We start from the raw sequence: 25008 nt of genomic DNA on the forward strand, positions 1-25008 counted from the left end.
TTGGAAAATAATCTGGCATTTGTATCAACTAATTTTAAAATGTTCATATTCTCTGATCATCTCCAAAACAGAAAGAGTATGTTTTATGCATAGAGTTGCTCATCACGGCATTATTCATACTGATGAAAATATCAAAAATCAGACATTCAACAAGAGGGGTACCTGACATACAATGGAATATTATAAAGTCATTAAAATATAACTCCTAAGGTATATTAACAAAAAAATTATGCTGTAATACTAAGTAGAAAACGCTATCGTTATATATACAGTAATTATTAGGAAGTATAAATAAACCCTATCAAAACCATACAATCTTTGCACGTAAAAAATTAGTGAGAAAATGGGGATGTCTGGTGGCTCAGTCAGCTAAGTATCCAGCCTCGACTCAGGTCATGATCTTGTGGTTTGTGGATTCGAGCTCTGCATCAAGGCTCTGTGCTGACAGCTCAGAGCCTGGAGCCTACTTCAGATTCTGTCTCTCTTTCTCTCTGCCCCTCCCCGACTTATGCTCTGCCTGCCTCCCCGCTCAAAAATAAACAGTGAAAAAAAGTTTAAAAAAAAACAGTGACAAAATGTATCAAATATCAACAGTGGTTGATCCATCCGCAGGTGGAACTGTTGCTCCTCCCTGCTGAGTGTGGGAGTGCCAGGTAACTTGCCTTGACCAAGACAATGTGACAGAAGTGAAGCTGTGCCAGTTCCAGGCAGCTTTACAAGGCCTGCAGCTTCCACTTGTGCAGGGTGCTAGTGCAGCCCAGGCTAGACTCATGAACGACGAGACACTCCAAGGAGAGAGGGGTCACGCGGACTCAGACATCAGAAATACAAGTAAAGCCTCTTGGACCTTCCAGCTTAGACCAGCCAGCAGCTGACCATAGAGGAGCAAGTGACTTTAGCAGGCACTAATACAGAACTAGTAGGCCTCAATTCCTGACCCACAGAAATAATAGATAATAGATAATAATAGATAACAGAAAAAAAACAGTTATCATGTTCTGGTGTGCAACAAGAGACAACAGAAATAGCAGAATCTGTGATGTATTTCTTCTACTTTTTTGGTGTTTTTCAAACTTTCAATGGATTGTGTGTAATTTTATGTTTTTTCCTTTTAAAGATAACATTAATTTTTCATATTATAAAATTGATAATGCCCACTGTAGACAAGTTTGAGAGACTAAAAAAAATACATATTTAAACCAAAAAATATGTATAATTCCCAGAGAACCACAATTAACTTTTGGTACATAATAACAGATAACATTAATTTTTCATATTATAAAATTGATAATGCCCACTGTAGACAAGTTTGAGAGACTAAAAAAAATACATATTTAAACCAAAAAATATGTATAATTCCCAGAGAACCACAATTAACTTTTGGTACATACTCTTCCAGTATTCTACATATGAACACACTTATACTACTCTCTCTACATTATAAATGCAGGTCCACGTGTAGAAACCTATCTTTCAAGAATCGGTTCATACACTTCCCGAGTAAGTGAAACCTTTGCTAGGTTTCCTAACAGCAGACTATGATTACACGGGAATTCCCCTGACGTGGGAAAATGACAATGGGTCAGAGAAAGAGACATTTGCCTTGAGGAGACAGATGATCGAGGAGTCCATGAAGTGGTCCAAGTGAGAGATGACGCGGCCTGAACTAAGCCACTGGTAACGAGGACAGAGAGAGGAAGCCCAGAGATGAGAGATATCAGGGAAGTGGAAGCAGTAGGATTTCTCATCCTGTCAGGGAGGAGACCAAGTAAGGTTAGAGGAAAGAGGCTCCCAGTTATCCATCCTGAGGGGTCAGTACGACAGAAAATAGTAAAAAGAAGCAATTTGTGTGAGTTGAATGTGAAGACCTAGGGGATATGTAAGCGGACTTCATCAGGCTGGTGATTTCTTAGGACAGGAATTCTGGTTTTCTATCCTTAGTACCTGGCATATAGAAGGAATCCAGGAAGCGATTGCTAAGGGAACATAAATGTCTGGAGCTGGGGGCAGGCATGTGGACACGAGATTTGAAAGTCATCAATGTATAGTTGCCAGCTGAATCCATGTTAAATGGATGAGATTCTTCAGGAAAAAGAAAGAAGAAACCAAACCTGGCAGAATTGTACAGAAATGCCTCACCTGTAAATGACATTTTTAGCCAGTTCCACATCATCCCGGGTATCACACAAATGAAGGAAGGTTTTCAACTCGTCCTTCAAGATGAGCTTATTCTGGGCCAATTTCTCTTTCATGTTTCTCAGGTAGGTTGCTGGAAGAAAGCATAGTGTGGTGGCCGTCACTCAGGCTGACTGGGACTGTCAGGAGTCTGACCTCAGGGAGAAGGGGAAGCTGGATTCTGGCACACTGCAAAGAGGCACTGAGAGAGGCTCCCATCACTGACTAGTGTCCTTAAGAGCAGTATCACAGAAGGTCTATGAAGCAAACCATCTGTGCTACAGGAGCATAGGATGGGGGCCCACTCAAAACTTTCTAACATACAATCTTTGAGGGTAAAAACAAAGGAATATGCAATTTTGACTACCTGGGTGATCCTTCTGCACACTAAAGTTTTAAGAACTATGTCCCAGAGGCTTAGTCCAAAAAACTATCGACAGGTGACCCATTAGGAAAAAAAAAAAAAAAAATGCAACCAAGACATCTAAACCAACAACTGGCAGGGTATCTAGCAGGAAAACTGAAAGGAAAATGTGTACTGAAGATGGGTTTGCCCCAGTGGTTGACCTACACGATTTAGCAACATTTCAAGTCTCTTGCACTTGGTTCAACTCTACCTTTCATTTCTCTTGCTCTCCCTACTCAGTTATTAGACAGCATGACACAGTACTACATAATGCACACGGTAAAAAAAACCCATCCTCTCAACAGCAGCAAACTCTCTTGGTAACAGAATCATTTCAAAATGCTTATACTTATCTCTGTCCCGTCTTGTATCTGATCAACTGTGGAGACAGTCAAACACCAAAAGGAAACACTGCTTCTTGGCATTAGGAAGGGATCAGATTCTCAGCAGAATGTGGGGTGAGATGCAAGCCCAGCACTAAAGAAGCATCTGCTTTCTAGAAGGCAGAGCTGTTCTCAGTATCAAGAGCTGCCAAGAAAAGTCTACGGGTTTTGCTCCAAGGCCCAGAGCTTTGAAGGAAGGCTGCTTAAAGGAACGGCACAATATGTATTAAAACACAAGACTGGGAAGCTGAGGCAGACACTGTTCTCAATTTAAAGAAAAGAAGGCCCACCTGGTTTAAGTTAATACTGTGGACCATCCAATCTTTATTTGCAGAGCCAGGTCATGGTTAAAGGTTTCAGAGGTGGAGAGGCCCAGGCTATAAGCTAGGCTATGCTACTTGCATGCTATGGGGAGACCCTTGTCTGTTAGACTTGATTCCACATGTAAAGTGAGAATCGTGAGAGCTACCTCATGGGGTATCCTGACATAATGTACTTTAAGCATTTTTAGCACAGGGCCTACCATATAGTAATTGCCAGTAAATCATTTTTTGTTCTCATTTTCATTCCATCACTTATCAGATTTAAGAGAATTTATACTATTAACTGTTTCTAAACAATTTCTAATCTAAATAATTCTAATGGAACGACTTACACTTTTCAATAAGTCTTAAGAACTCAAAATGTCAACAGTATAATTTGCACTTGCAAACAAATAATCAAGATTTAAGTGTTCGTGAACAACACAAGGAAGGCTAAGGCAGGGTTCCCGTCCTGAAAGAACTTAATCTATTTGAAAAAACATGACACAGTTACGCAAAGCTATCTGAAAACAATGATTGAGGGGCACATGAGTGGCTCAGTCGGTTAAGCGTCCGACTTCTGCTCAGGTTATGATCTCACGGTTTGTGAGTTCAAGCCCCGCGTCAGGCTCTGTGCTGACAGCTCTGAGCCTGGAGCCTGCTGTGGATTCTCTGTCTCCTTCTCTGCCCCTCCCCTCGCTCGCAATCTGTCTCTCTCACTCAAAAATAATAAACATTAAAAAATTTTTTTTTGAAAACAATGACTGAGGGAGTGACAGGTGACCAACTATATAAATAGAAAGAAATCAGGGTGGCAGAAATAGACCAGGTTTGGCAGATGTGGAAAGGTACCAGAAAGGAAGTGGCTGGATAGGGTTGGAGAAACTCAGGAGAGGGGATCATTCTTGGTATAAAAATCAGCATGAACAATAGCATAGAACTGGGCACAGGGGAAGGTGGTGAGGGAAGAACTGTGATTACATTAACAGGAAATCATACTGGACTCCATAAAGGGTAAGGGGCCCATTATGGAGGAGCTGGGAAGCTGATGGCAGTGCGTGGGTGGCTGTGTGGGGGGGGAATGTACACAATATGGTATAGGACAGAGGACCACTGTCGGTTCTTATAATGAAGAAATGTTAACAGGATTTTTATAAATATCAATCTGACCATGGAGTAGATTGGCACTCATTACATTAACTGCCTTTCAGAACATATGCTCAATTGTGACAGCTTTAGAAACACTACAACAATTGGATGTAACTAAAAAATGGCATGAGGCCCTAACTGCCAACTTCACAAAGCTCCAAAAGTGATGGGTAAAAAGAAGACTGAAGTAAAATCCAGGCTGAGGAAAATCAGAAGTAAAATGTCCGCTGGAGATTAACATATTCTCCCTCACTCTGAAGGCTTATCTACTCATTCCATAGGTGGTATAATGTATATGAATAGAAAAGTGGTGAGGAAAAACTGATTTCTGGAGGGCTAGAAGCGGTGTTTATTACGCGCCCATAAACATTTGACAGTGAGAGGAAGGAGATCTGAGAAATTTAGTAGGAACAAAGTAAACTGTTATTAACAAAGGGAAGTCTTGTTATGCTTATCAAGGAATTTAAAGTACCGGAAAAAAATGTGGAGAGAGGGAATGAATTCAACAAGAGTTCTCAGATGCTGACAGGAATAAGAACTAGGATAGTAGTGTGTTTTCAGCTTTTTGTAATAAAAATTTTCAAACATACCCCAAAACAGAAAGAGAACAGTATAATGACCTCTCATGTGGTCATTATTTTTAAAAATAAAAATTTTTAAAAAAAAAAAAAAAGTTTTACCCTATTGACTTTTTTGCAGAGTAGAAAAATATGAAAATGCATCCCACAAGATGGTTTTGTTTCACTGTGTTTCATTTGTGTATAGATATGTATGTGTACAGTGGGGATGCTATGCAAAATGTACTTTTTACTCAGAGGTGTATCAAAAAATGTTAAAGCCAGTTATCTTGAGCAGTTCTTCTCAGACCTTACTGTGCATATTAATAGTCTGGGCTTTAAGTTGGGCATCTCTATGAAACTCCCAGTTGCTGCTAATCCTTGACCCTTACTTTAGGTGGCAGGGATCTGAGGGAACTTGTTCCAACACGAGTTTTAGTATTTCTCTGGGATCCTGGGAAAAGTGACAAGAGGAGAGCTGTAGGCTCTGTAGTAGCAGAAAGTGAGATGAAAAGTACATTTAAGAGTAGACTAGGAAATCAAGAATAAACTATGTCAATCTCTTCTCGGACATAAGGTCATTAGAGGAGACCAAACGGATAAAGACAAAAAAAAAAAAAAAAAAAAAAAAAAACCTGAATGACACATCGATGGAAAAACCAACAAAATAGATTCAATTACCTTTAGGAAGATGATTTGCAATAACCACCTTCTTACGCTGAAATTCTTTTAATTTCACAACATTATCTGTAAGTAGATATCTTTTAGCTACAAATAAAAGAAAAAAGCAAAATCATTTTAATTCTTTTATAGTTAGTGAAGAACATGAATAGAGGTTGATTGTCTCTGGGGCGCCTGGTGGCTTAGTTAAGCCTCCGACTTCACTCAGGTTATGATCTCACAGAGCTCCACCTCGGGCTCACGGCTGTCAGTACAGAGCCTTCTTCGGATCCTCTCTCCCCCTCTCTCTCTGCCCTTCCCCTGCGTGTGCTCTCTCTCAAAAATAAATAAAACATTAAAAATATTTTTTAAAAAAAGTGTTGTCTATTTATGAGAAGGCAGTCCAGAGAAGTGGTTACAGTAGGAATATACTGTTGCGCTGCCTGAGGGCAAATCCCTCCTCTACCAGATTCCTCTGACCTTGGGCTAATTACTTGGCCTTGCTGTTACCATCTTTGTAAACCTAGAAAAGAATGGTACCTCTCTCATTGGGTGCTTTCAAGAGAAAAGGAATATACTTAAAATGCAGAGTAATAGCTGACACTAAGTGTCAAATATTTTATTATCACTCACCAGTATAATGGAATTTAATCATTCCCGTAAAGCTATTAATGGACAATCTTACAAATGAAGACACCTGCTCAAGGTCTTTTAGACTGTTAGCTCTCCAGTTGGGACACCAAACTCAGTCTAAGACCTCGACTCCCAAACTTTGCAGAACAGTACACCCAAGGGGGAGAGGGATTTCCAGACAACAGCGTCGCCCCATCTGAAGGACTACTATAGCCCCCAGCTCAAGACCCCAGCCTGGCTGTCCTCTGGTTCCCAGCAAAGGGGCTTCGACGACACCGAAGGGCCAGTGCTGCACACGCGCGCAACCAAAGGGCACAAGAGCATAGGCTGCTCCAGGCCAGTGAGCGAATGTGGCGCTTTTATTTCCCCCAAAAGCGATGCCTGCTAAGGTGTCAATCTCCCTTCTGTCCCATTCCTCCCCTCCTTCACGACCAGAAGCCCGCGGATACCTCCGAGAGGGCAGCGGCAGCATGTGGAGCCTGAACCTCCCACCCCGGGAGACACGGAACTCTGCAGCGTAAACAGCAAAACGTGACCCGGCCGCCGAACTGCGGCAGCCATGTTATCCTGGGCCGCAACAACTACGCGCGCCGGGGAAGGGGGCGGAGCATCAGCCTGTGACCCCACCCCTTCCTTTCCCTCAACCCCTGGGCGTTCTTCCTCTTGGTATGCTCCAAGATGGCAGCCCCCATAGCGAGGCGCTGGTTTCTTCTGGCGCGGAGAGTGCCTCTGCCTCCAATCTCCCTGGCAGGTTTGTGGCTGCTTTCCTTTTGTGGGGTACTTCATTAGGCACCTGAACACTCTTCCTTAAGTAAAGGGAGCTGTGGGTTTTCATCAGGACAGGAAAGGCTTCTGGGTTCTAGTTGCTAGAGAAACCGTTTGGAGCGTTGGGTAGCACAGAAGGGGGAGGTAAGGCCGCCGACCTGTATGCTTCCCTAGAGTAGTGCCTGCCAGCCCAAAAGTGCGAAGAGTAGAGGAAGTCATGGCATGAGGGCTCTTACCTGTGATTTGCAGGGTTTGTGTTAGGGTGGTCGTCTCTTCACTGACCATGAAGAGCCCAAATGTGCCCACCCCAGAGGTAGAACTTTTCCTCCCCTCTTAAGTGTTCTTGGAGGGGCGTCGAAAACCTCACCACCTCACACTTGACCAGACCTTTCGTTTCCACATGGGATAAGTATTTCAGTACTAATTTCGCATTACTTAATGATCTGGGGCACAACTTTTGAATGACATTTCTATGCCACAGTTTTCCATGTGTAGAGACAATAGGCACTTCTGAAGTACCTTTGACCTTTGAACAAGTCAGGGATTAGGGACATGATACCAGGCAGTTGAAAATTTGTGTTTAAGTTTTGACTCCTCTCTTACCCATCACAGTCCATTAACACTTTTTTATGTCTTATGCAATTTTATACTGTATTCTTAACAGTATGATTAAATGACTAAAATGCAGTAATCACAGTTGATGTTTCCAACATACCTCCTCTAACTCCTGTTAAAAACCAGCACATACACTGTTGTTCACACTTGTTTAGCAACAGCCATTAACTATGGGCATGAAACCTCATTGATAGCCACCAGGTTTTCTGAGAATTAATTGGTTGACCTGGCAGGTGAAAGTGTTTAGTGCCGCATGTTAAGTAAAGTATGTACAGTACCTGGCATCTCATTAAGAATTAGCTGCTGTACCTATTTGCTAGCATGTTTAATTATGGTGGTTACTAAATGCTTTTCAATTTAAACAAGACCTTGAATTGCTTATCAGGGAGACCATCATGGTTGCATTGTGTTTGGGGCAATCATTCTGATAAGGGAATGGAAATTAGGTAAGGGTGACTTACGAGAATTTTCAGTTAGCATTTGTTCTTAAACTGGTGAACGTGTAATTTACACCTGTGTTCTTCCATTGTGGTAGCTACTAGCTACTTGTGGCTATTGAGATTAAATTCAATTTTAGTCACACATTTTTTAAATGTTTAGTAGGGACCTATGCTTGGTGGCTACAGTTGTATAGCTTAGAACATTTCCATCATTATAGGAAGTTCTATTGAATAAGCACTAGGTTAGACCATAGAAGAAAGGAGTCTTGAAACGAGTAACTGGAAACTATAAGGCAAGTCATAGAATTATGTAGGAACTTCAGTCAGGAAAGACATACTATGTGATTTCACTCCTGTGTGCAATTTAAGATAGAAAAAAAATATCAGCATAGGGGAAGGGAAAAAAAAGAGGGAAGCAAACTGTAAGAGACTCTTAACTAGAGAGAACAAACCGGGTTCACGGAGGGAGGCGAGTGCAGATGGGCTACATGGGTGATGGGTATCAAGGAGGGTACTTGTGATGAACACTGGGTGTTTTAAGTGATCACTAAATTCTACACCTGAAACCAATTTTACTCTATATGTTAACTAAGAATTTAAATAAAAACTTGAAATAAAAAAGTACCTAAGATAGTGCATTATAACCCATTCAGGATTTGAAAATGCTGATAAGGAGCTTGACTATTAAGTCATCAAAATATTTTGAGCCATTACAGGGTAAGAGAGGAAAAAAATATACTTAGTACAAATTAGAAAAGTGATTTAAATACCTGAAGAGGGGAGTACCTGGGTGGCTCAGTCAGTTAAACATCTGAATCTTGGTTTTGGCTTGGGGATGTGATCTCACAAACCGTGACATCGAGCCACACATTGGGCCCTGTACTGACTCTGCAGAGCCTGCTTGGGATTCTCCCTCTCTCTCTGTCCATCTGCCCCTGCCCTCACATAAATAAGCTTTAAAAAAAAAAAGTATTTTAAAAATAAATAACACATGAATAGGGTAGAGAAAAGAAATTTACTGGGTACCTACTACATAGTGAACATTAAACACATAATGTGCCCTCATTTAAACTGATCAAGGTAGGCGCTGTCTTTTGTATCATGAAAGGAGCTCAGCTTGTGCAACTTGCCCCCATTTCATACCATTTCTTAGCAAGCCAAGGATTCCAACTTAAGATTTTGTGACTCTAAAAGGCTATCTGTATCGACAGTCACACTGCTTTTCTTTGGATGGTAAACATGTTTGGAGACATTGGTCTAAAGGCCAAAGTAACTACAAAATGACTAAGAATATAGATACAGCCAATCACTTTCCACTAAACGTTGAGATTCTGGTCCTTGGAGGTACCTTTTTAGGATTAAATGAAGAAATTACTTCTTCTTATAGTGGATAGTTATTTTAGAGAATATGGTTGCCACCAAAGCTAACTGGCTGAAGGATAATTAAGTTCAAGAAAGGTTTGTAAATACTACTGGGTGGCCTATTCAGAGTGGAATTTATCAGACTCAGACACCTAAACCTAAACCTGTGAGGCTCTTACTGTCTTTAAAAGGCTTACAGAAACATTCTTTAAAGAATGTTTGTTTTAAGGTGCACTGATTTCCTATTGTAGTTTTAACAAATTATTACAAATAAAGTGGTATAAAACAATACAACTATTACAGTTCTGTAGGTCACAAGTCTGACCAGAGTGTCTTGCTATGTGGAAATCAGGGTGTTGAAAGGGACAGGTTCCTTGCAAATTCTGTAAGGGACAATCTGTTTCCAGGTCTTGTCCCTCTTCATGAAACCACTTGAAATCCTTGGCTGATGCTCCCCTTTTTCAAATACATTTAACACGAGTAAGAGCAAGTCACGTCTTTACATCACTCCATCCTTCATTCATCTCGGTATCTGTCTTTTCCACTTTTAAAGACCTTGTGATTACACTGGGCCCACTTGGATAAGCCGATATAGTCGCCTCATTTTAAGATCAGATGATTTGTGATCTTAATTCTATCTGTAACCTTAATCCCCCTTAGCTATTACCCTAACATATTCGTAGGTTTGGGAGAGTAAGACATGGACATCTTTTGGAGGGACATGATTCTGCCTACCAAATTTGGCCACACATTTCTACATTTTTTATTTGTTTCTCTTGGTCTAGGAAAGTTTTCTATTTGCTAAATTTAAATTCTTCATCCTTATACCCTTATCCTTTTGTTCTACACTCAATGGAGATGGAAAGTGATTAGTTACTTTCTTAAAAAGCAAACATTAAATAGTTCATATATATAAATAGTTCATATATAGTAGTTCAGCTTACCTTTTGTAGATTTACTAGTCCTTATTTGTTTTTTTGTTTTCAGTTCATGTGATGCCCTTGAACACCTGCACACAAAGGGCGTTCTTGAACTCCTCTACCTTTCCCCACTCTGACTACCCCTACTTTTTGTCTCATCTCCCAATTCGAAATCCTTCATTGACCTAGATAATTGTCTTTTCTGACTCCAGAATGGGGGGGGGGTATTTTTTATGCTAGAATGAAGCATATTCTAGAAAAATAAATAGAGAATAAGAAATTCTAATAATAAGACAATAAGTCACTGGTATCCTTAAGTGTATAGCTTAACAGTCCTATCCTTAGCTCTTGCTCACATCGAGAAGGGCTGTTCCTGTTTCTGACAGAAAGGAGAGACCTTCCTGGTTTAAAAAAATTTTTTTTGAATGTTTATTTTTGAGAGAGAGAGAGAGCAAGAGTGAGTGGGGGAGGGGTGGAGAGAGGGAGAGGAGACACAGAATCTGAAGCAGGCTCCAGGCTCTGCACTGTCAGCACAGAGCCTGACGTGGGGCTCGGATCCATGAACCGTGAGATCATGACTTGAGCCAAAGTTGGACACCCAACCATCTGAGCCACCCAGGCAACCCTGTCCTTTCACTTTCTTAATGGTGTCCTTTGAAACATAAAAGCTTCTAGTTTTGTTTAAGTTTATGCTCATTCTTTCTCATTCATTCCTTGAACTCCTGTCTATGAGCATTGCCATATGTCAGTCATTGCGCCAGGTGCCCTGAATGCAGCTGTGCCCTCTAGTGAGTTACCTCAAATCTGGCTTGTTAGGTTTTTCTTATTCATAACTAGGGTGCTAGGTTACTGGGCAGGATACTCTGCTTTAGGTGAAGTTAGGGTAAATGTGCTGATCCAAGTCAGATGGAAATGTTTTTAGGACTAATGATTATAAAGCATTCAATTTGTGAGTTAAGCAATAGTTCAGCAAGTATTTGGGTTCTGAGGAGTTCTAGGGCTCACCTATGCTATAATTTAGGGAGAACAAGTGGCTTCCAGTCCTAAACTTACAGGAACAAAATTACTAGCATTCTTATCCATAACCTTATTGTAGACATTGTCAATTTTTTCTGCATCTTCTACTTGGCAGATGTTGAATGCATGTTGTCATGTACTGAATTATGAACTGGGCAATATTGGTTAGAGTATCGTACAAGAATCTTTACATAATCTAGTACATTGAAAATAGGACAAAGATATCTTTAATAAGACATATAAACTGAACTTGTTGTGAAACCACACCTGTTGATAATTGACTTTTTCTTCAGGTAAAAGATGCCTCCTTTCTGCAGCATATGTGGACAGCCACAAATGGGAAGCAAGAGAAAAAGAACATTGTCACCTTGGTAGGTACCTATTAGGCTGTTATATAGGTCAAGTCAATCACTCTATATTTACCATCATGTTCATATATTTATGAAATGATGCTCTTATGATCCCATTCAGATAAGCACATTTTAAGTCTTAAAAAGAATTAGACTGTAACTTCACACATGGCAAAATCATTTTTGCTATCTTGCAAATTTCTTTTTAATTTTTGCCTTGATGATTAGTGTCCCTAAATTATGTAAATGACTCTTTCTTGTTTTTTGCCCACTTTTGTCATATAGTTACCATGCAGCTTGTCTCTGTTTTACATTATCTGCAGAGAAAAATATTTTTTATATTTTCATCCTTTTTTATTGTTATTTCTTGTGGTCTTCAGAGTTGTTTCTGACTCTTTTCTATTTTATTTATTTCCCTTTCCCTGTTCTTTAGGTCGTATTACACAGATAGCAGCCTTTCTTTTCTAAAATAACAAAGCCTGGAGAAAATCACTGATCATATGAGCACTTTGTAGAAATATAAATACTTCATATATGTAATATATATTATGCATAACATCAATAGAACATTAATAAAGTCAGACAATTAAAAAAGGGAGGGGGCACCTGGGTGGCTCAGTCATTCAAGCACCCGACTCTTGATTTTGGCTTAGTTCACAACCTCATGGTTTGTGGCATTGAGCCCTGTGCTTGGGATTCTCTCTCTCCCTCTCTCTCTGCCCCTCCCCTGCTTGCTATGTCTCAAAATAAATCAATAAACTTAAAAAAAATAATAAAGTCAGACAATTGGTGATAGTTTTGTGGGATTGATTTAATATTTTGTCAGTTCCAGTGCTGATCTAATCTTCTCACTCAGATTTCTTTGTCTGCTTTTTTGGGCTTATGTTAAAGAATAAAGTCCCCCTCTGTTTATGGATTCTTCTCATAACAGGGGTCTGGGGGAGACACTGTTTTGTAGCTGTGTGCAGTGGCTAGCTTAGGAAAGAGGTAGGGGTTGCAAATAACTCATTTTCTCCCCTGATGTTGTTATTGCAAGAGCAGAGTTGGTTTCTGCGTCCTGGAATGGGTGTATAGACAGGGACTAACCAAGGCAGAGCTGTGGAGAATCTGAAGGTGAGCCACTATGTACTTGCACTGAAATGTAGAAATCAGATAGAAATGCAAATGGATATAGATGTGGTTGGTATACTGGCAAACTCCAATACCAGGAGCGGCATTATCATGAGTGACACAGATTTATTCACAAAATGGTGAACAACTCTTGGTAAAGTTCTGAACAAAGCAAACTGCTTTCTTCAGTTTACATGGTAGTTGCATCTATGAAAAAATTCAGCTTATTTTCAAATTACGCCCCCAAAAGTACTTTGCGTTTATATGTAAAATGGAGTTGTTAATTATCAATAGGTTGCCTTTTTTTTAATCGTGTAATTGTCTGCCATGTCCTATATGCCATGGTATGTGGGGCAGATATTTTAACTTTTTATTTGCAAATTTTAAACTTACAAAAAATTGTAAGAGTAATACAAAAAGCATCTATAGTCTCTGCCTAGATTTGCCAGGTGTCATCATTTTGACCCTTTTGTTTTGCTTTCTCATTTATCTACAGTCACACTTTTTTTTTTTTTTTTTTTTTTTACCCATTTGGGAGTTTGTGGCATATACTATTGCCTTTAAACTGACTGCTTTGGTGTAGACTACCCGACGTTTCTTAAGAAGCGAGTCCCTTTTTTTAATAGAATATTCTTTTGGGGTTTGTTTTATATTTCTTCATAATTAGATTCAAAAGGCTCCCCGGCCAGAATATTGTCAGGGATATTGTGTCCTTTTCAGGACGACTTCTCATCTGGAGACACCTGATGTCCCTCTGCCCTCACTGCTGAGGTCAACTTTGATCATCCAGTCAAATGTGTCTGATCTTTCCACTGTAGAGTTACTGTTTATCTCCCTTGTGACTAATGGGCAATTTGTGGGGAGATACTTTAATATCATGCCAGTGTCCTGCTGCTTATCAAGAGTTTCCCCCTAAGATTTAGTATCCATTCAGCTTCTTGTCTGAATCTTTAATATAATGTTTGCAAAACAATGGTTTTCCAATTCTATTAATACCTCCACATTTCGTGATTAGTACTCAGTATTCTAATGTAAGCAGGAGCCCTCCCTTTTCTCCCATTTCTTTCTTTCTCTGTTTATTATCAGTATGGTCTTGTGGGTTGTGGATTCCTCTTTTACTTTTAATGATTCATTACCATCCTTGTTATTTTAGTGGTCAAATTGTTTCAGAGTTGGCTGGTAGAAGCCCTTTCAACCTGAGTCCCAATGTTCCATCCTGTATCTTCCTGCTCTATCCCTGGAATCAATTATTTCTCCAAGGAGTCCTGCTTCCTTTTAATAAGGAATGGTGTTAGAAACCAAGATCTGTGCACTACTTGTCCTCTTGCTACTATGGGATTTTTGCTTCTTGGTCTATTCAGTAGATAGAGCTAGGAAAAATAAAGGTACATATACACATAAACACATGCACATACATGCATATAAGCTTACATATTACATTACAAATAATTAACTCATGCTAAAACCTCTAATTCCAGTTCATACCCGGAGGGTTCTTCCTTGCCTTCCTCTAGTCCATATTTGTATCAGCCTTCTATACTGAAAACTCTGGCCCCCAACAGGGACAGTGTTTTAATGTGTTGTACAGTCTCTGCGTTGCAGGTTATCTAATTTTCTTGTCTGCTGATCACTCACTACTCCCTGTAGTCATTGTGAGAGTCAAAAAAAAAAAAAAAATACCCCCATATTTCTTTAGAAAATGGGCATTTATGCCATCTGGGGCCAATAGTGCTCTTTTTGGGAACAACCATTCCAATGATGAAACCAACATGGACTCCATGAATTATATTGCAAGGTTGTTATGATATGCCAGGAAAGCTATTCAGCTATTAACACTTTCCTAGGTACGAAGGGAAATTTAGAAAAGACAATTGTATTTGGTGCCTTGGTATAGGATGTAGTAAGCCCTGTGTATTAGGGGACAAAATTATGGAACCTTTGTCATAGATTCCTGAATAAGCAGAAGCTATTTGCCAGAGAATGAGAATTATAAGTCTGCAACAAATGTAGGTAATTGTCTTCTCTCTCTTAAGATTAGTATACTTGGAAAGTAGTAACGGCTACCATTTACTGAATGGTACTCTGCCTAGAATATCCTCTGTACGTCTTGGATCCCTATCCAGTCAGAATTGATTTTTTTCCTCACCCTGTATTCTTACAGCACTTTGTGTCTTTGTTGTGTCGTTTGATGTGGTGAAAAGTCTGCACTTTGAGGACACATCTGGATGTGAGCCCAAGCTCTGACAGCTTTCAGAAACTGTTATTTAACCCACGTTCTTGTTGCCATAAATTAGGGAGGATTATAAAGCCTGCTTCAGTTAACACTCTGACATATAATAGGTGCTCCCGAAATAGGTGAAATGAATGAATCCCTAGCCTCTTGATTCTACACTGTATAGATTAGGCCATGAAATGAGATAGGGTTTTAAAACTCCAACTGCTCTAAAGGAAAAGAGCCTATCTGAGACAGTATTTTTTTTCCTTCTACGTAACAAAATGTAATTAAAACTTTCGCGCATGTTTTCCCTAACTCTTGAGCGTTTGGGTTGAGATGTGGGTCCTCAGAATTGAGGCACTGCGCCCAGGGCTGCATCCCGAGGATCGTACAGTAGGTGGCAGCGCCGCCTCTGCGGAGACCGCCACGCAGCCTTTGGAACTGGGCGTTTGGGTGCGGACCTTTCGGGAAGCCTCCTCCGTACGTGCGTGCACGCGCGCGCGCGCGCGGAGTCCTGCCCTTAGCATGTGGAGCGCTGTGATTGGGCGCTGGGACCTGGTGCGGGCTCGTTGATTGGGGGAGGGAGGAGGGGCGATATGAGGCATTTACTCCGCGCGTCTTCATTGGAGGGCGTGGGGTGGAGTGGAGCTGGGTGGGAGAGGTAAGGTTCCTGGGTGGGTGTAGTGCTTTGGCTTCCATCTGCTTACGTGATTTCGCCTCCACGCGGGTTACTTGCGGATGAGAGATGTTCGGTGCTTGCTCTGATGGGCGTGAGGCTCTAGTGCCTCCTGTTCAGTCTCAGTTGTTTTCTATTAGACCCTTGGGGGCGCCCTAATGGGGATCTGTCCAGCCCCGGTAGGAGGGTAATTTATTACTACGGAGGTCTTGATTAAAACCGAGGGTGCTATTTGGTACCTACACTGCAGTTTAGGGATCAAGCAGGGTATGAATGCAAGTCAGGTGTTGTGGCAAAAGAGTCGAAAGGCAGCCTTCATTCGTTACTAGTTCTGTGCTGAGCACTTAAGACGCACCATCCCATATCATGCACACAACAGCCAGCTAATGCAGGTGCTGCTTATAGATGAGGAAACTGAGGCCATATTTTGACATTTACTTGAGCCCATTTCCTTTATGCTGAAAAATAGCTTTCTCGCTGATATCTGTAGTAGTGTCTTCCCTCTCACTGAACAGTGGATTTCTTGCTTTAAAAAAAAAATACATTTTGGGGCGCCTGGGTGGCTCAGTCGGTTAAGCCTCCGACCTTGGCCCAGTTCGTGAGTTCGAGCCCCGCGTGGGGGCTCTCTGCTGACAAGCTCGGAGCCCGGAGCCTGCTTTGGATTCTGTGTGTGTGTGTCTCTCTCTCTGCCTCTCCCCTGCTCACACTGTCTCTCTCTCTCAAAAAACTAAATAAATAAATAAACATTAAAAGTTAAAAAATACCTTTTGGTTGCAGTATAATGTATACTGAAAAAGTCCATAAATCATGTTTAAATTGGTATACTATCACAAGGTGGACAAACCTATGTAAGAAATAAAACATTCCTTCCCCTCAAGAAGTCCTAATACTGGCTCCCATTAGCAGCTCATGGCTAATATTTACTTCATCTCTAATTCTGATTGTACCATGCTGATCCTTTGGTTTATTTTGAGGCAAATCCCAGATAGTATCTAATTTCATCCATAAATATTTTAATATATATCTCAAATATAAGGGTACTTTTAATACCACTATCACACTAAAATTTTTAATAATTATTTAAATGTGAAAGACACAGTGTTCAAATTACCCTGATAATTTCATAAATCTTTTTAATGGTTTGGTTGAATCAGTATGCAGATAAGGTCCATACAGTGCAATTCATTATATCCTCCCCTTCTCTTGCCTCTTTTAAAATCTTTTTTATAGAAATATATAGAAGTAGAGAGGTTGGTATAATGAACCTCCGGAGTACTGTCACCCGGTACAACTGCTTCAGCAGTTGTCAATTCCTTCTAGACTTGTTTCATCAATCCCCTTTCCCATGACCTGATTACTTTTTAACATTTGTTAGCAGATCATTTTATGTGTATTTTCACATGTACCTCTAAAAGATAAGGATTTTTTAAAAATACAATTATAATACCATTCTCATTTTAAAAAATTAGTCATTCCTTAACATCATTCGATGTGCCATCAATGTTTACATTTCCCCAAATGTCTTATACGTTTCTTTTTAATTTATAGTTTGTTGAAATGGGCCCAGGTAAGGTTCATACACTGTAATGTGTTGAGATGTCTTTCAATTAAATATTTTTTAATCTATAAGTTTCTTTTTCTTGCTGTTATTTGTTGAGGAAAACAGGTCTTTTGTTCCCACATTCTGGATTTGCTGTTTTCATTCTTTTGGTGGTGTTTAACATGTTCTTCTACCTTCCATTTGTCTGCTAAAGCTGGTAGTTAGAGTTGGACACTTGATCAGATTTAGATTTTTTGTTTTTTTGTTTTTCTTTTGGCATGAATATAAGTGTTGTTTACTTTTGTCAAGAGGCACACAGCATTTGTTTATGTTAAAGGCCTCTGTGATGTTAAAGGCCAGTCATGACTATTGCTTATATCTACTCTTTTATTAGGAGCTGCAAAATGTTACCATTTTAATTCTATTGTTTCTTATTTATTACCCAGAAAATGTCTTAGAAGAATTTTCTTTCATCAGCAGTTTAGTTATCTCTTTCATCAGCAGTACAGTTTGTATGAGAGAGGCAGCTTTCAAAATCATGGGTTGACCTCCTGCCATCCTCCAAAAATGATCACTGGTGATAGATTTTTTTAAATATCAGTATGAACTCATGGATTTAAGTATTCCACACATTTTAACCCATTCCAGTTGATATTTTTATTGAAAGGGCCTTACTTTTACCAACTGAGCTTCAGAGAAACCTAGGGGTTCTTGGGCTTTCCATTTCAAGTCAGAAGATTACAGTTTTTTTGTTTTTGTTTTTGTTTTTTTAATTTTTTTTTTCAACGTTTGTTTATTTTTGGGACAGAGAGAGACAGAGCATGAACGGGGGAGGGGCAGAGAGAGAGGGAGACACAGAATCGGAAACAGGCTCCAGGCTCTGAGCCATCAGCCCAGAGCCTGACGCGGGGCTCGAACTCACGGACCGCGAGATCGTGACCTGGCTGAAGTTGGACGCTTAACCGACTGCGCCACCCAGGCGCCCCCAGAAGATTACAGTTTTAAACTGTTTTCTGTACTGGGCTTCCCTTTGGTTAAAATAAACACTGAATTAAAGCATCGCCTCTGAAATTCCTCCACTAACCATGCAGATCTATTGAGGAGATAGAAGGTGCAAGTTAACAGCATTAACCAGTGAGCAGCTTTTGAATTACAGACTAGGGCCCACAGTGAATGGGACTAAGGAGAAACCCTTTTTGGCAAACTGATAGGGTGCCATTAGGAGGGCAGGCCTGATGGGGAAGCTCCCTGCTTTCTATGAGAAAAAGTTCTCTGGCTTGCATCACCTTGCTAGGGGTAAGGGCCCTGGTGATGAGCTGAATTGGATTTCTGAGCCCTACTGAATTAAATGTTTTATTTCTGATTTTTCAGTTTATAAGTAATTATAAAGTAAGGGATACCTTTAGGTTTTCAGCACTTTTTTTTTTTTTTTAAGAACTCCCTTTCTGAATCAAAGAAGTATATACACCACTGACTCGTTTGAATTAGGGTGAAACAAAGCACTGTGGTCCTCTCTTACAAACATTTCTCTCATTAGCTGAGGTTTAGTTTTGCTGTGTCATTTCAGCTGTGGAGGCCTTTGGCTTGTTGCAGTGATTTTTCTTTTTTTTTTTTTTTCTTTTTTTTTTTTCAACGTTTATTTATTTTTGGGACAGAGAGAGACAGAGCATGAACGGGGGAGGGGCAGAGAGAGAGGGAGACACAGAATCGGAAACAGGCTCCAGGCTCCGAGCTGTCAGCCCAGAGCCCGACGCGGGGCTCGAACTCACGGACCGCGAGATCGTGACCTGGCTGAAGTCGGACGCCCAACCGACTGCGCCACCCAGGCGCCCCTTGTAGTGATTTTTCAAACCTTGCTCTTGAAGCCTGACATTTTCTGAAACCAGCTTTCCTAATCTTTCAGTTCCATATCATCCTCCTTTAGTCTCTTTTTCTTAGTATATATGCGTATAAAGCTTGCCTTTAGATTTTTCCTTTATTGAAACTATTTGTTTTAAAGCTTCTGGTGACAGACAAATGGATACATGAAAATCTAAACATCTACATTCAGAAGGGTTTCTAGGTGTTTCCTACTCCCTCCTTCCTTCTTTCACTTCTGTACATATGTCATGTGTGCCTGTATTTGCTTTTTAATACTGGAAACAGAAACATAGCTTCATATTCTATGTTCTGATCACTTCTAGGAGGTAACAACAATAATTTGTATCTAGTTTATTATGTAAATTCAATGAGGGACACAGATTTTTTTTTTTAATGTATTCTCAAATTAGTTAACATATAGTATAGTCTTGGCTTCAGGAGTTAGAATCCAGTGATCCATCACTTATCTATAACAATCAGTGCTCATCCCAACAAGTGTCCTCCTTAATGCCCTTCACCCATTTTTCCCAAGGTACACAGATCTTCTTAAGCCCAGAAAGAGTTTAGTGTTTACTGATGAACAGTCATGTACAGTCACATAGAAATCATAAAAAACCAAAACCATCTAATAATTTCTCACTTAAAACTGTCATATATATGAATTTTTAAAAAATATTTTATTTAGGTGTTTTATTTTCCACCTTTTTCCGGAAATAGAATTCAGTTTAATATCATCTTTGAACTTAAGAGCAATATTGAAGATGTGTTTTGTGTTCTCTCCATGGCAGTTCTCAAACATAATTCACTCTAGTTCTTGTGAGGTTGCATTGCAATCTCTTGGGGTCTTTTGTTTAAAAATTGGTATTTCCGTGGTCTCACTTCAGGCCTACAGAATTAAAATCGCTCTCTGGGTGTGAAGCATAGGAATCTGAAGTTTTAAAGTTCTTTTTTTTTTTTTTTTTTAAGTTTATTTATTTCGAGAGAGAGAAAAAAAATGCAAGTTGGAGAGGGGCAGCGACAGAGAGAGAGAGAGAGAGAGAGAGAATGAATCCCATGCTGATAGCTTGAGCCCTAAGTGGGTCTCCATCTCACGAACCAGTGAGATCATGACCTAAGCCAAAATCAGGAGTTGGTCACGTAACCAACTGAGCCATGCAGGTGCCCCTGAAATTTTAAAGTTTTAAAATCCTGCACGTGATTCAAATCCTCAACCGGGTTTGTGAACAAGTACCCTCCTATACTTGGAATCATGCAGGATCCTTAAATAAAATCTTTTATGACCTTAAATCATCAATGGTATTGTTTTCTTCAGATAAGAACATTTTATACTAGTATACATTTCATTTCTTGGACATACTTTCACATTGTCTATACAGCTTTAAGTTTCGTTAAATGAAGATGCATTTTCCCATATGGCTTTTGTGGACCTCAGCTGTCTGCTGCAGTCCTGAGGAGCTGAATGACAGGGAAGAAAGCATCTTCTGTGGCACATTTTTTTGAACAAAACCTGGGCATTTGTGGGCCCCTCACTGAAACACGAAGTGTTTTTTTGGCTGTTGAAGTCCGTGGTCCAGAAGCCTATGGCGCTGGCCCTCTGTAGGCCACAGCTGCTCCAGCTTTCCTGGCCATCTCTGCTCTGTGCAGTTTTCTGCCTCATTCATCACGCCAACACTATCGTGTAAGGTGATTGGTCACATAGAATATTTAGCAGCAAACCCCTCTCTGACTTATAATATGCAAATGTTATTCATCTGATGCTTGCTATGCAGCTGTTGCTTTTTTGAGGCCCCAACCAATTTCACTTGACTGAAGAAGATGTCTTGGTGTGAAGGACTAAAATGGAATCTTGAGTTATCACGCTACAGAAGCCAACTCAATCCAACGTGTATCAAAAAGATTTGGTACCATGAGACTGCTGTTTAATATCCCTTTCTGAGCAAGTAGGTTTAACAATAGTAATTTGCCTTAATGTGAAGAGGTTTTAGAGACCTCCATGTGTGTGTGTTTTAATAGTCTTTAATTACCTGGTGTCAGTCCCTTTAAGGTAGTTGTAAGAAAAGTAATCACATTTACATTATATCAGGTTTTTAGGGTTTTGTGTTGCTTTCCCCCAGTAGCTACTGAGTCGTTGAGAGCATCACTCCAGGGAAAGGAAACAGGAAAAAAAATGGCTAAATGCACAGCAATAGGTCTTCAAGAATTACTTGTTGATTGATTACCACTGCTTCTTCTAAGTGTAAAAGACAGAAAATACAAAAAACAAACACAGACTAGCTTATGTAGGCATTTGTAGGTCATAGAAAATATTTTGGATTTTATTCCAAGTATGATAGAAAGCTGTTGGCTGGTTGAGAAGAGAAAATGACAGTATTTGATTTATCTTTTTTTAAAAGTCTTGCTCAGACTGCTGTGTAGAGGTTAGATTGTAAGGGGGGGGCAGTAGTTAACATGACTAGTCGGGAGGTGTGAGATTAGCAGTGGTAGTAGGAAAAAATACATATTTATATTTATGTTTCAAATCTAGAGCCTTTAGTACTTGTTGACAGTTGGTTATAGAGTGAAAAAGAATGGGGTTGAGGAAGACACCTAGGTTTTTGACCTGAATAAGCCAGTAGATGTAATAGCTGTTTACTGAGATGAGAAAAGCAAGTTTGAGGGAAAGGTTGTAGAATTAAGAGGACCTGCCATGTTTAGATACCTGTTAGGCATCCAAATGGAGATGTCACCTCTGCTGTTGGAAACACAAGTCTGAAGTTACAGGCAGAAAGAAGTCAGGGTAGGCATATATACGTGGAGTAAATAATCCGTAGATGATATTAAAGCTGTGGGAGGGCATGAGATCACCCAGGGACTGAGAAGATGGTGAAAAGTCTACCACTGAGACTTAGGCACTCCAGCATTTAGAAGTCAATAAGAGGAGATTTTGCAAAGGAACCCAAGAAAGTGAAGAAAGAGTACAGAATGGTCAACTATGTTAACATGCTAGTGAGAGGTCAAGTAAGATGTGGATGAAATATTAACCGTTGGATTTAACACTGTGGAGGTGGTCTTTGGTGTTAGTGGAATAATGGAAACTAAAACCTGATTTGAACGAGTTCAAGAAAGGACCTAAGGAAGTAGTAATAGTTGTGTCAGGGATGACTGATTTGAGAACTCTTGCTGCTGAGGGGAACAGAGCAACGGAGAAGTTATCTGGAAGGAGATAGGAGGTTAAGGGAGGTTTTTGTCATTTTGGTTTTTTGTTTGATAAAGTTCATCCTTTATTAAAAAATAGAAGGCAGAGTATATGTGCATAGATGCTGGTAGCTTGGAGACCTGGTGGGAGGAGGATGAAGTTCTGTTGATTGCTTCTATTTTATACTCAGGGAAAGAAGACACAAAACCATGAGCTCAGGGGAAGAAAGAAGGGGAAAGAACATATTGTAACTTTGAGAAGCAATGAGAAGGTGTGAAATAATTCTTTTGAGAGTATGTTGCTTGGTGTTTCAGATCTTTTTAGACTCTGAGATAACAATGTAATCTCAGGAATGCCAAGTATTTCTGTGGATATTCTGCTCAAAGCAACCAGAATAGGAATTAGTTCAGGCCAAAAATTACTAAACGTAGTCAGAATGCCTCTCAGATTTGTTCAGAAAATGTGTAAAAGTCATTTCATAAATTCCAATCTTTAAATTTTTGAAGAGCTAATACAGCTAGCTACCTGGTTCAAAATGCAAAAAGAATAAATGTGTAAGCAACGAAGGATCTCCTTTCTTTGGTTCCCTACTATGTAATTCCTTTCCCTGGAAAGTGTCAGTGATAACACTTTCTTCTATTTCCTTCCAGAGGTACTTTATTGATCCACTGTTTAAAAGCTAACTATATGGTCGAGGGCATGGGTGGCTCAGTGGGTTAAGCGTCTGACGTCAGCTCAGGTCATGATCTTGCGGTTTGTGAGTTCAAGCCCCATGTCGGGCTTGTGTTGACAGCTCACAGCCTGGAGCCTGTTTCAGATTCTGTGTCTCCTCTCTCTGCCCCTTCCTGGCTTGTGTGCTCCCTATCTCTCTCTCTTAAAAATAAATAAACTTTAAAAAAATTAAAAAGCTAAATATATGGTAGGATTTTAAAAATAATCCTTACTCCAGTTAAGTAAACCATTTTTAAAAATATTACTAATATTCCTTCATCCTTTCTAATTTATACAAAAATGATTTATAAAAAGAGCAAGAAAGAGCATCTGTTTTAATAATGACTTCACAATGTTGGCAGCCATCTGGTAGGAGTTGTTATCTGTTAGATTTTTCTTAAGAAATATGTGTATTTGACAACGTTCTTTTTCCTTCTTTGTCTTCACAGCTGATCTAGCATCTTTAATGGATAAAACATATGAGAGAAAGCTGCCTGTTAGTTCTTTAACAATATCACGGGTAAGAAAACTTAAACATCTATATTTTCAAAGGAGGAGGATGAGAGGCTCTTTATTTAAATGAAGCTGTGTAAATAAAGGCTACCTTTCATAGGAAATACTCTTGCATAGTAGGGTATGTTTTTGTAGTTACTAATAGATATTTTGTGGTAAAGTAGCAAATTTCTATAACTGAAATAAAAAGTAATAAATTTACCAGACTCTGATGTCAGTGATCATTGTTGTGTATCTGATTTGAATTTTTCTAGGATATGATATTCTGTTCTATGATACTATGATTTTTTTATGTTGATACACCCTTCAAAGTAGTAGTATTTCACTTGTTAATATTTGAAGTGATTTTGATATTTGAGAAAGTCTATAAAAGAATGGATATTACTGTTTAATACTGCAGTGCAGTGGAGCAGAGGATAATATTAGGCTAAAAATCAGGAATGGTAATTGATAGTAACTGTTACTGAACACTTTCTATACCAGCTATTGTACTAGCTTCTTAATAATGTACATTATCTCTATTAATTCATATAATGGCCGTATGAGATAAGCACTGTTAACTGCATTTTATATGTAAGACTCAGACTGGTTGATAACTTACTCAAGTGCACACAGTTCATAAATAGAAAAATTGAGCTTCAAACCCAAATCTCTGTGACATCAAAGTCTTTCTCAGGGGCGCCTGGGTGGCGCAGTCGGTTAAGCGTCCAACTTCAGCCAGGTCACGATCTCGCGGTCCAGGAGTTCGAGCCCCGCGTCAGGCTCTGGGCTGATGGCTCGGAGCCTGGAGCCTGTTTCCGATTCTGTGTCTCCCTCTCTCTCTGCCCCTCCCCTGTTCATGCTCTGTCTCTCTCTGTCCCAAAAATAAATAAACGTTGAAAAAAAAAAATTAAAAAAAAAAAAAGTCTTTCTCTGTTGCCTCCGTCAAGTAGATCTGATCTTTTCTTTATCATGAATTCATTTTGTGACATTAGGCAATTGAGCCCCTCTCAATTTCTTCATTTCCAGTGTGGGATCAGTAGTATCTCCCCACAGGGCTGGTATGCTAAAATGAGATCTTAATTGTGAAAATTCTTTGTAGAAATTAATGGCACCGTAAAATTCAGGATGTTTTTAAATTTACATGAGGAAAAGTAAAGAAACCCTTATCCTTTTTAGTCTCAGTCTTTTCTTTCTGCCTCTTGATATTTTCCTTTTAGTAGGGAAGCAGTTTTAACTAGGTCATAACCTAAATTGTGTAGCCTCAATTTTCAGAGGGGGACTGAAAAGCCATTGCTCATCTCTTACATGATGGATAAGATTTCTGTATGCCATAATACCTGATACTTGTTTAAGCAGCACTTGAGAGCTTAAAGAGCTTTCACGTACATTTTCTCACTGGAGTCTCACACTCTTCAGTGTAGGTGCCCTTATTCTTTTAATGCAGATGGACCAGCTAAGTTCCGGAGTGGCTGTACCATCTGTCTTTGCCACA

The 25008-nt window shown here is 39.7% G+C and overlaps 2 protein-coding genes across 10 annotated transcripts in view; one reads left to right on the top strand and one right to left on the bottom strand.

Moving 5' to 3' along the window:
- Window positions 1-6852, bottom strand: part of PTCD2 (pentatricopeptide repeat domain 2) — a 55987-nt gene extending 49135 nt beyond the window's left edge. For 4 of the 7 annotated variants that reach the window (XM_086699215.1, XM_086699206.1, XM_086699197.1 and 1 more), the window contains exons 1-2: window positions 6715-6852; window positions 2140-2269 (exon numbers count right to left, since the gene is read on the bottom strand). In XM_086699215.1, coding sequence (XP_086555341.1) covers window positions 2140-2269; window positions 6715-6826 — 242 coding nt within the window. In that variant the 5' untranslated portion in view covers window positions 6827-6852. Of the gene's footprint in view, window positions 1-2139; window positions 2270-5643; window positions 5743-6714 lie in introns of those variants that run through there. The other 3 variants (XM_086699247.1, XM_086699231.1, XM_086699241.1) reach the window with 3 other exon arrangements.
- A 58-nt stretch (window positions 6853-6910) lies between these two features.
- The window catches only part of MRPS27 (mitochondrial ribosomal protein S27), a 94454-nt gene continuing 76356 nt past the window's right edge, over window positions 6911-25008 (top strand). The window contains exons 1-3 of one of the 3 annotated variants that reach the window (XM_025924430.2): window positions 6911-7016; window positions 11678-11755; window positions 23471-23541. In XM_025924430.2, the coding sequence (XP_025780215.1) occupies window positions 6944-7016; window positions 11678-11755; window positions 23471-23541 (222 nt within the window). In that variant the 5' untranslated portion in view covers window positions 6911-6943. Of the gene's footprint in view, window positions 7017-11677; window positions 11756-20959; window positions 21076-23470; window positions 23542-25008 lie in introns of those variants that run through there. The other 2 variants (XM_086699301.1, XM_086699305.1) reach the window with 2 other exon arrangements.

This window comes from Puma concolor, chromosome A1 (assembly GCF_028749965.1).
Source record: "Puma concolor isolate L17-30 chromosome A1, mPumCon1.1.hap2, whole genome shotgun sequence".
NCBI classification, from domain to species: domain Eukaryota; kingdom Metazoa; phylum Chordata; class Mammalia; order Carnivora; family Felidae; genus Puma; species Puma concolor.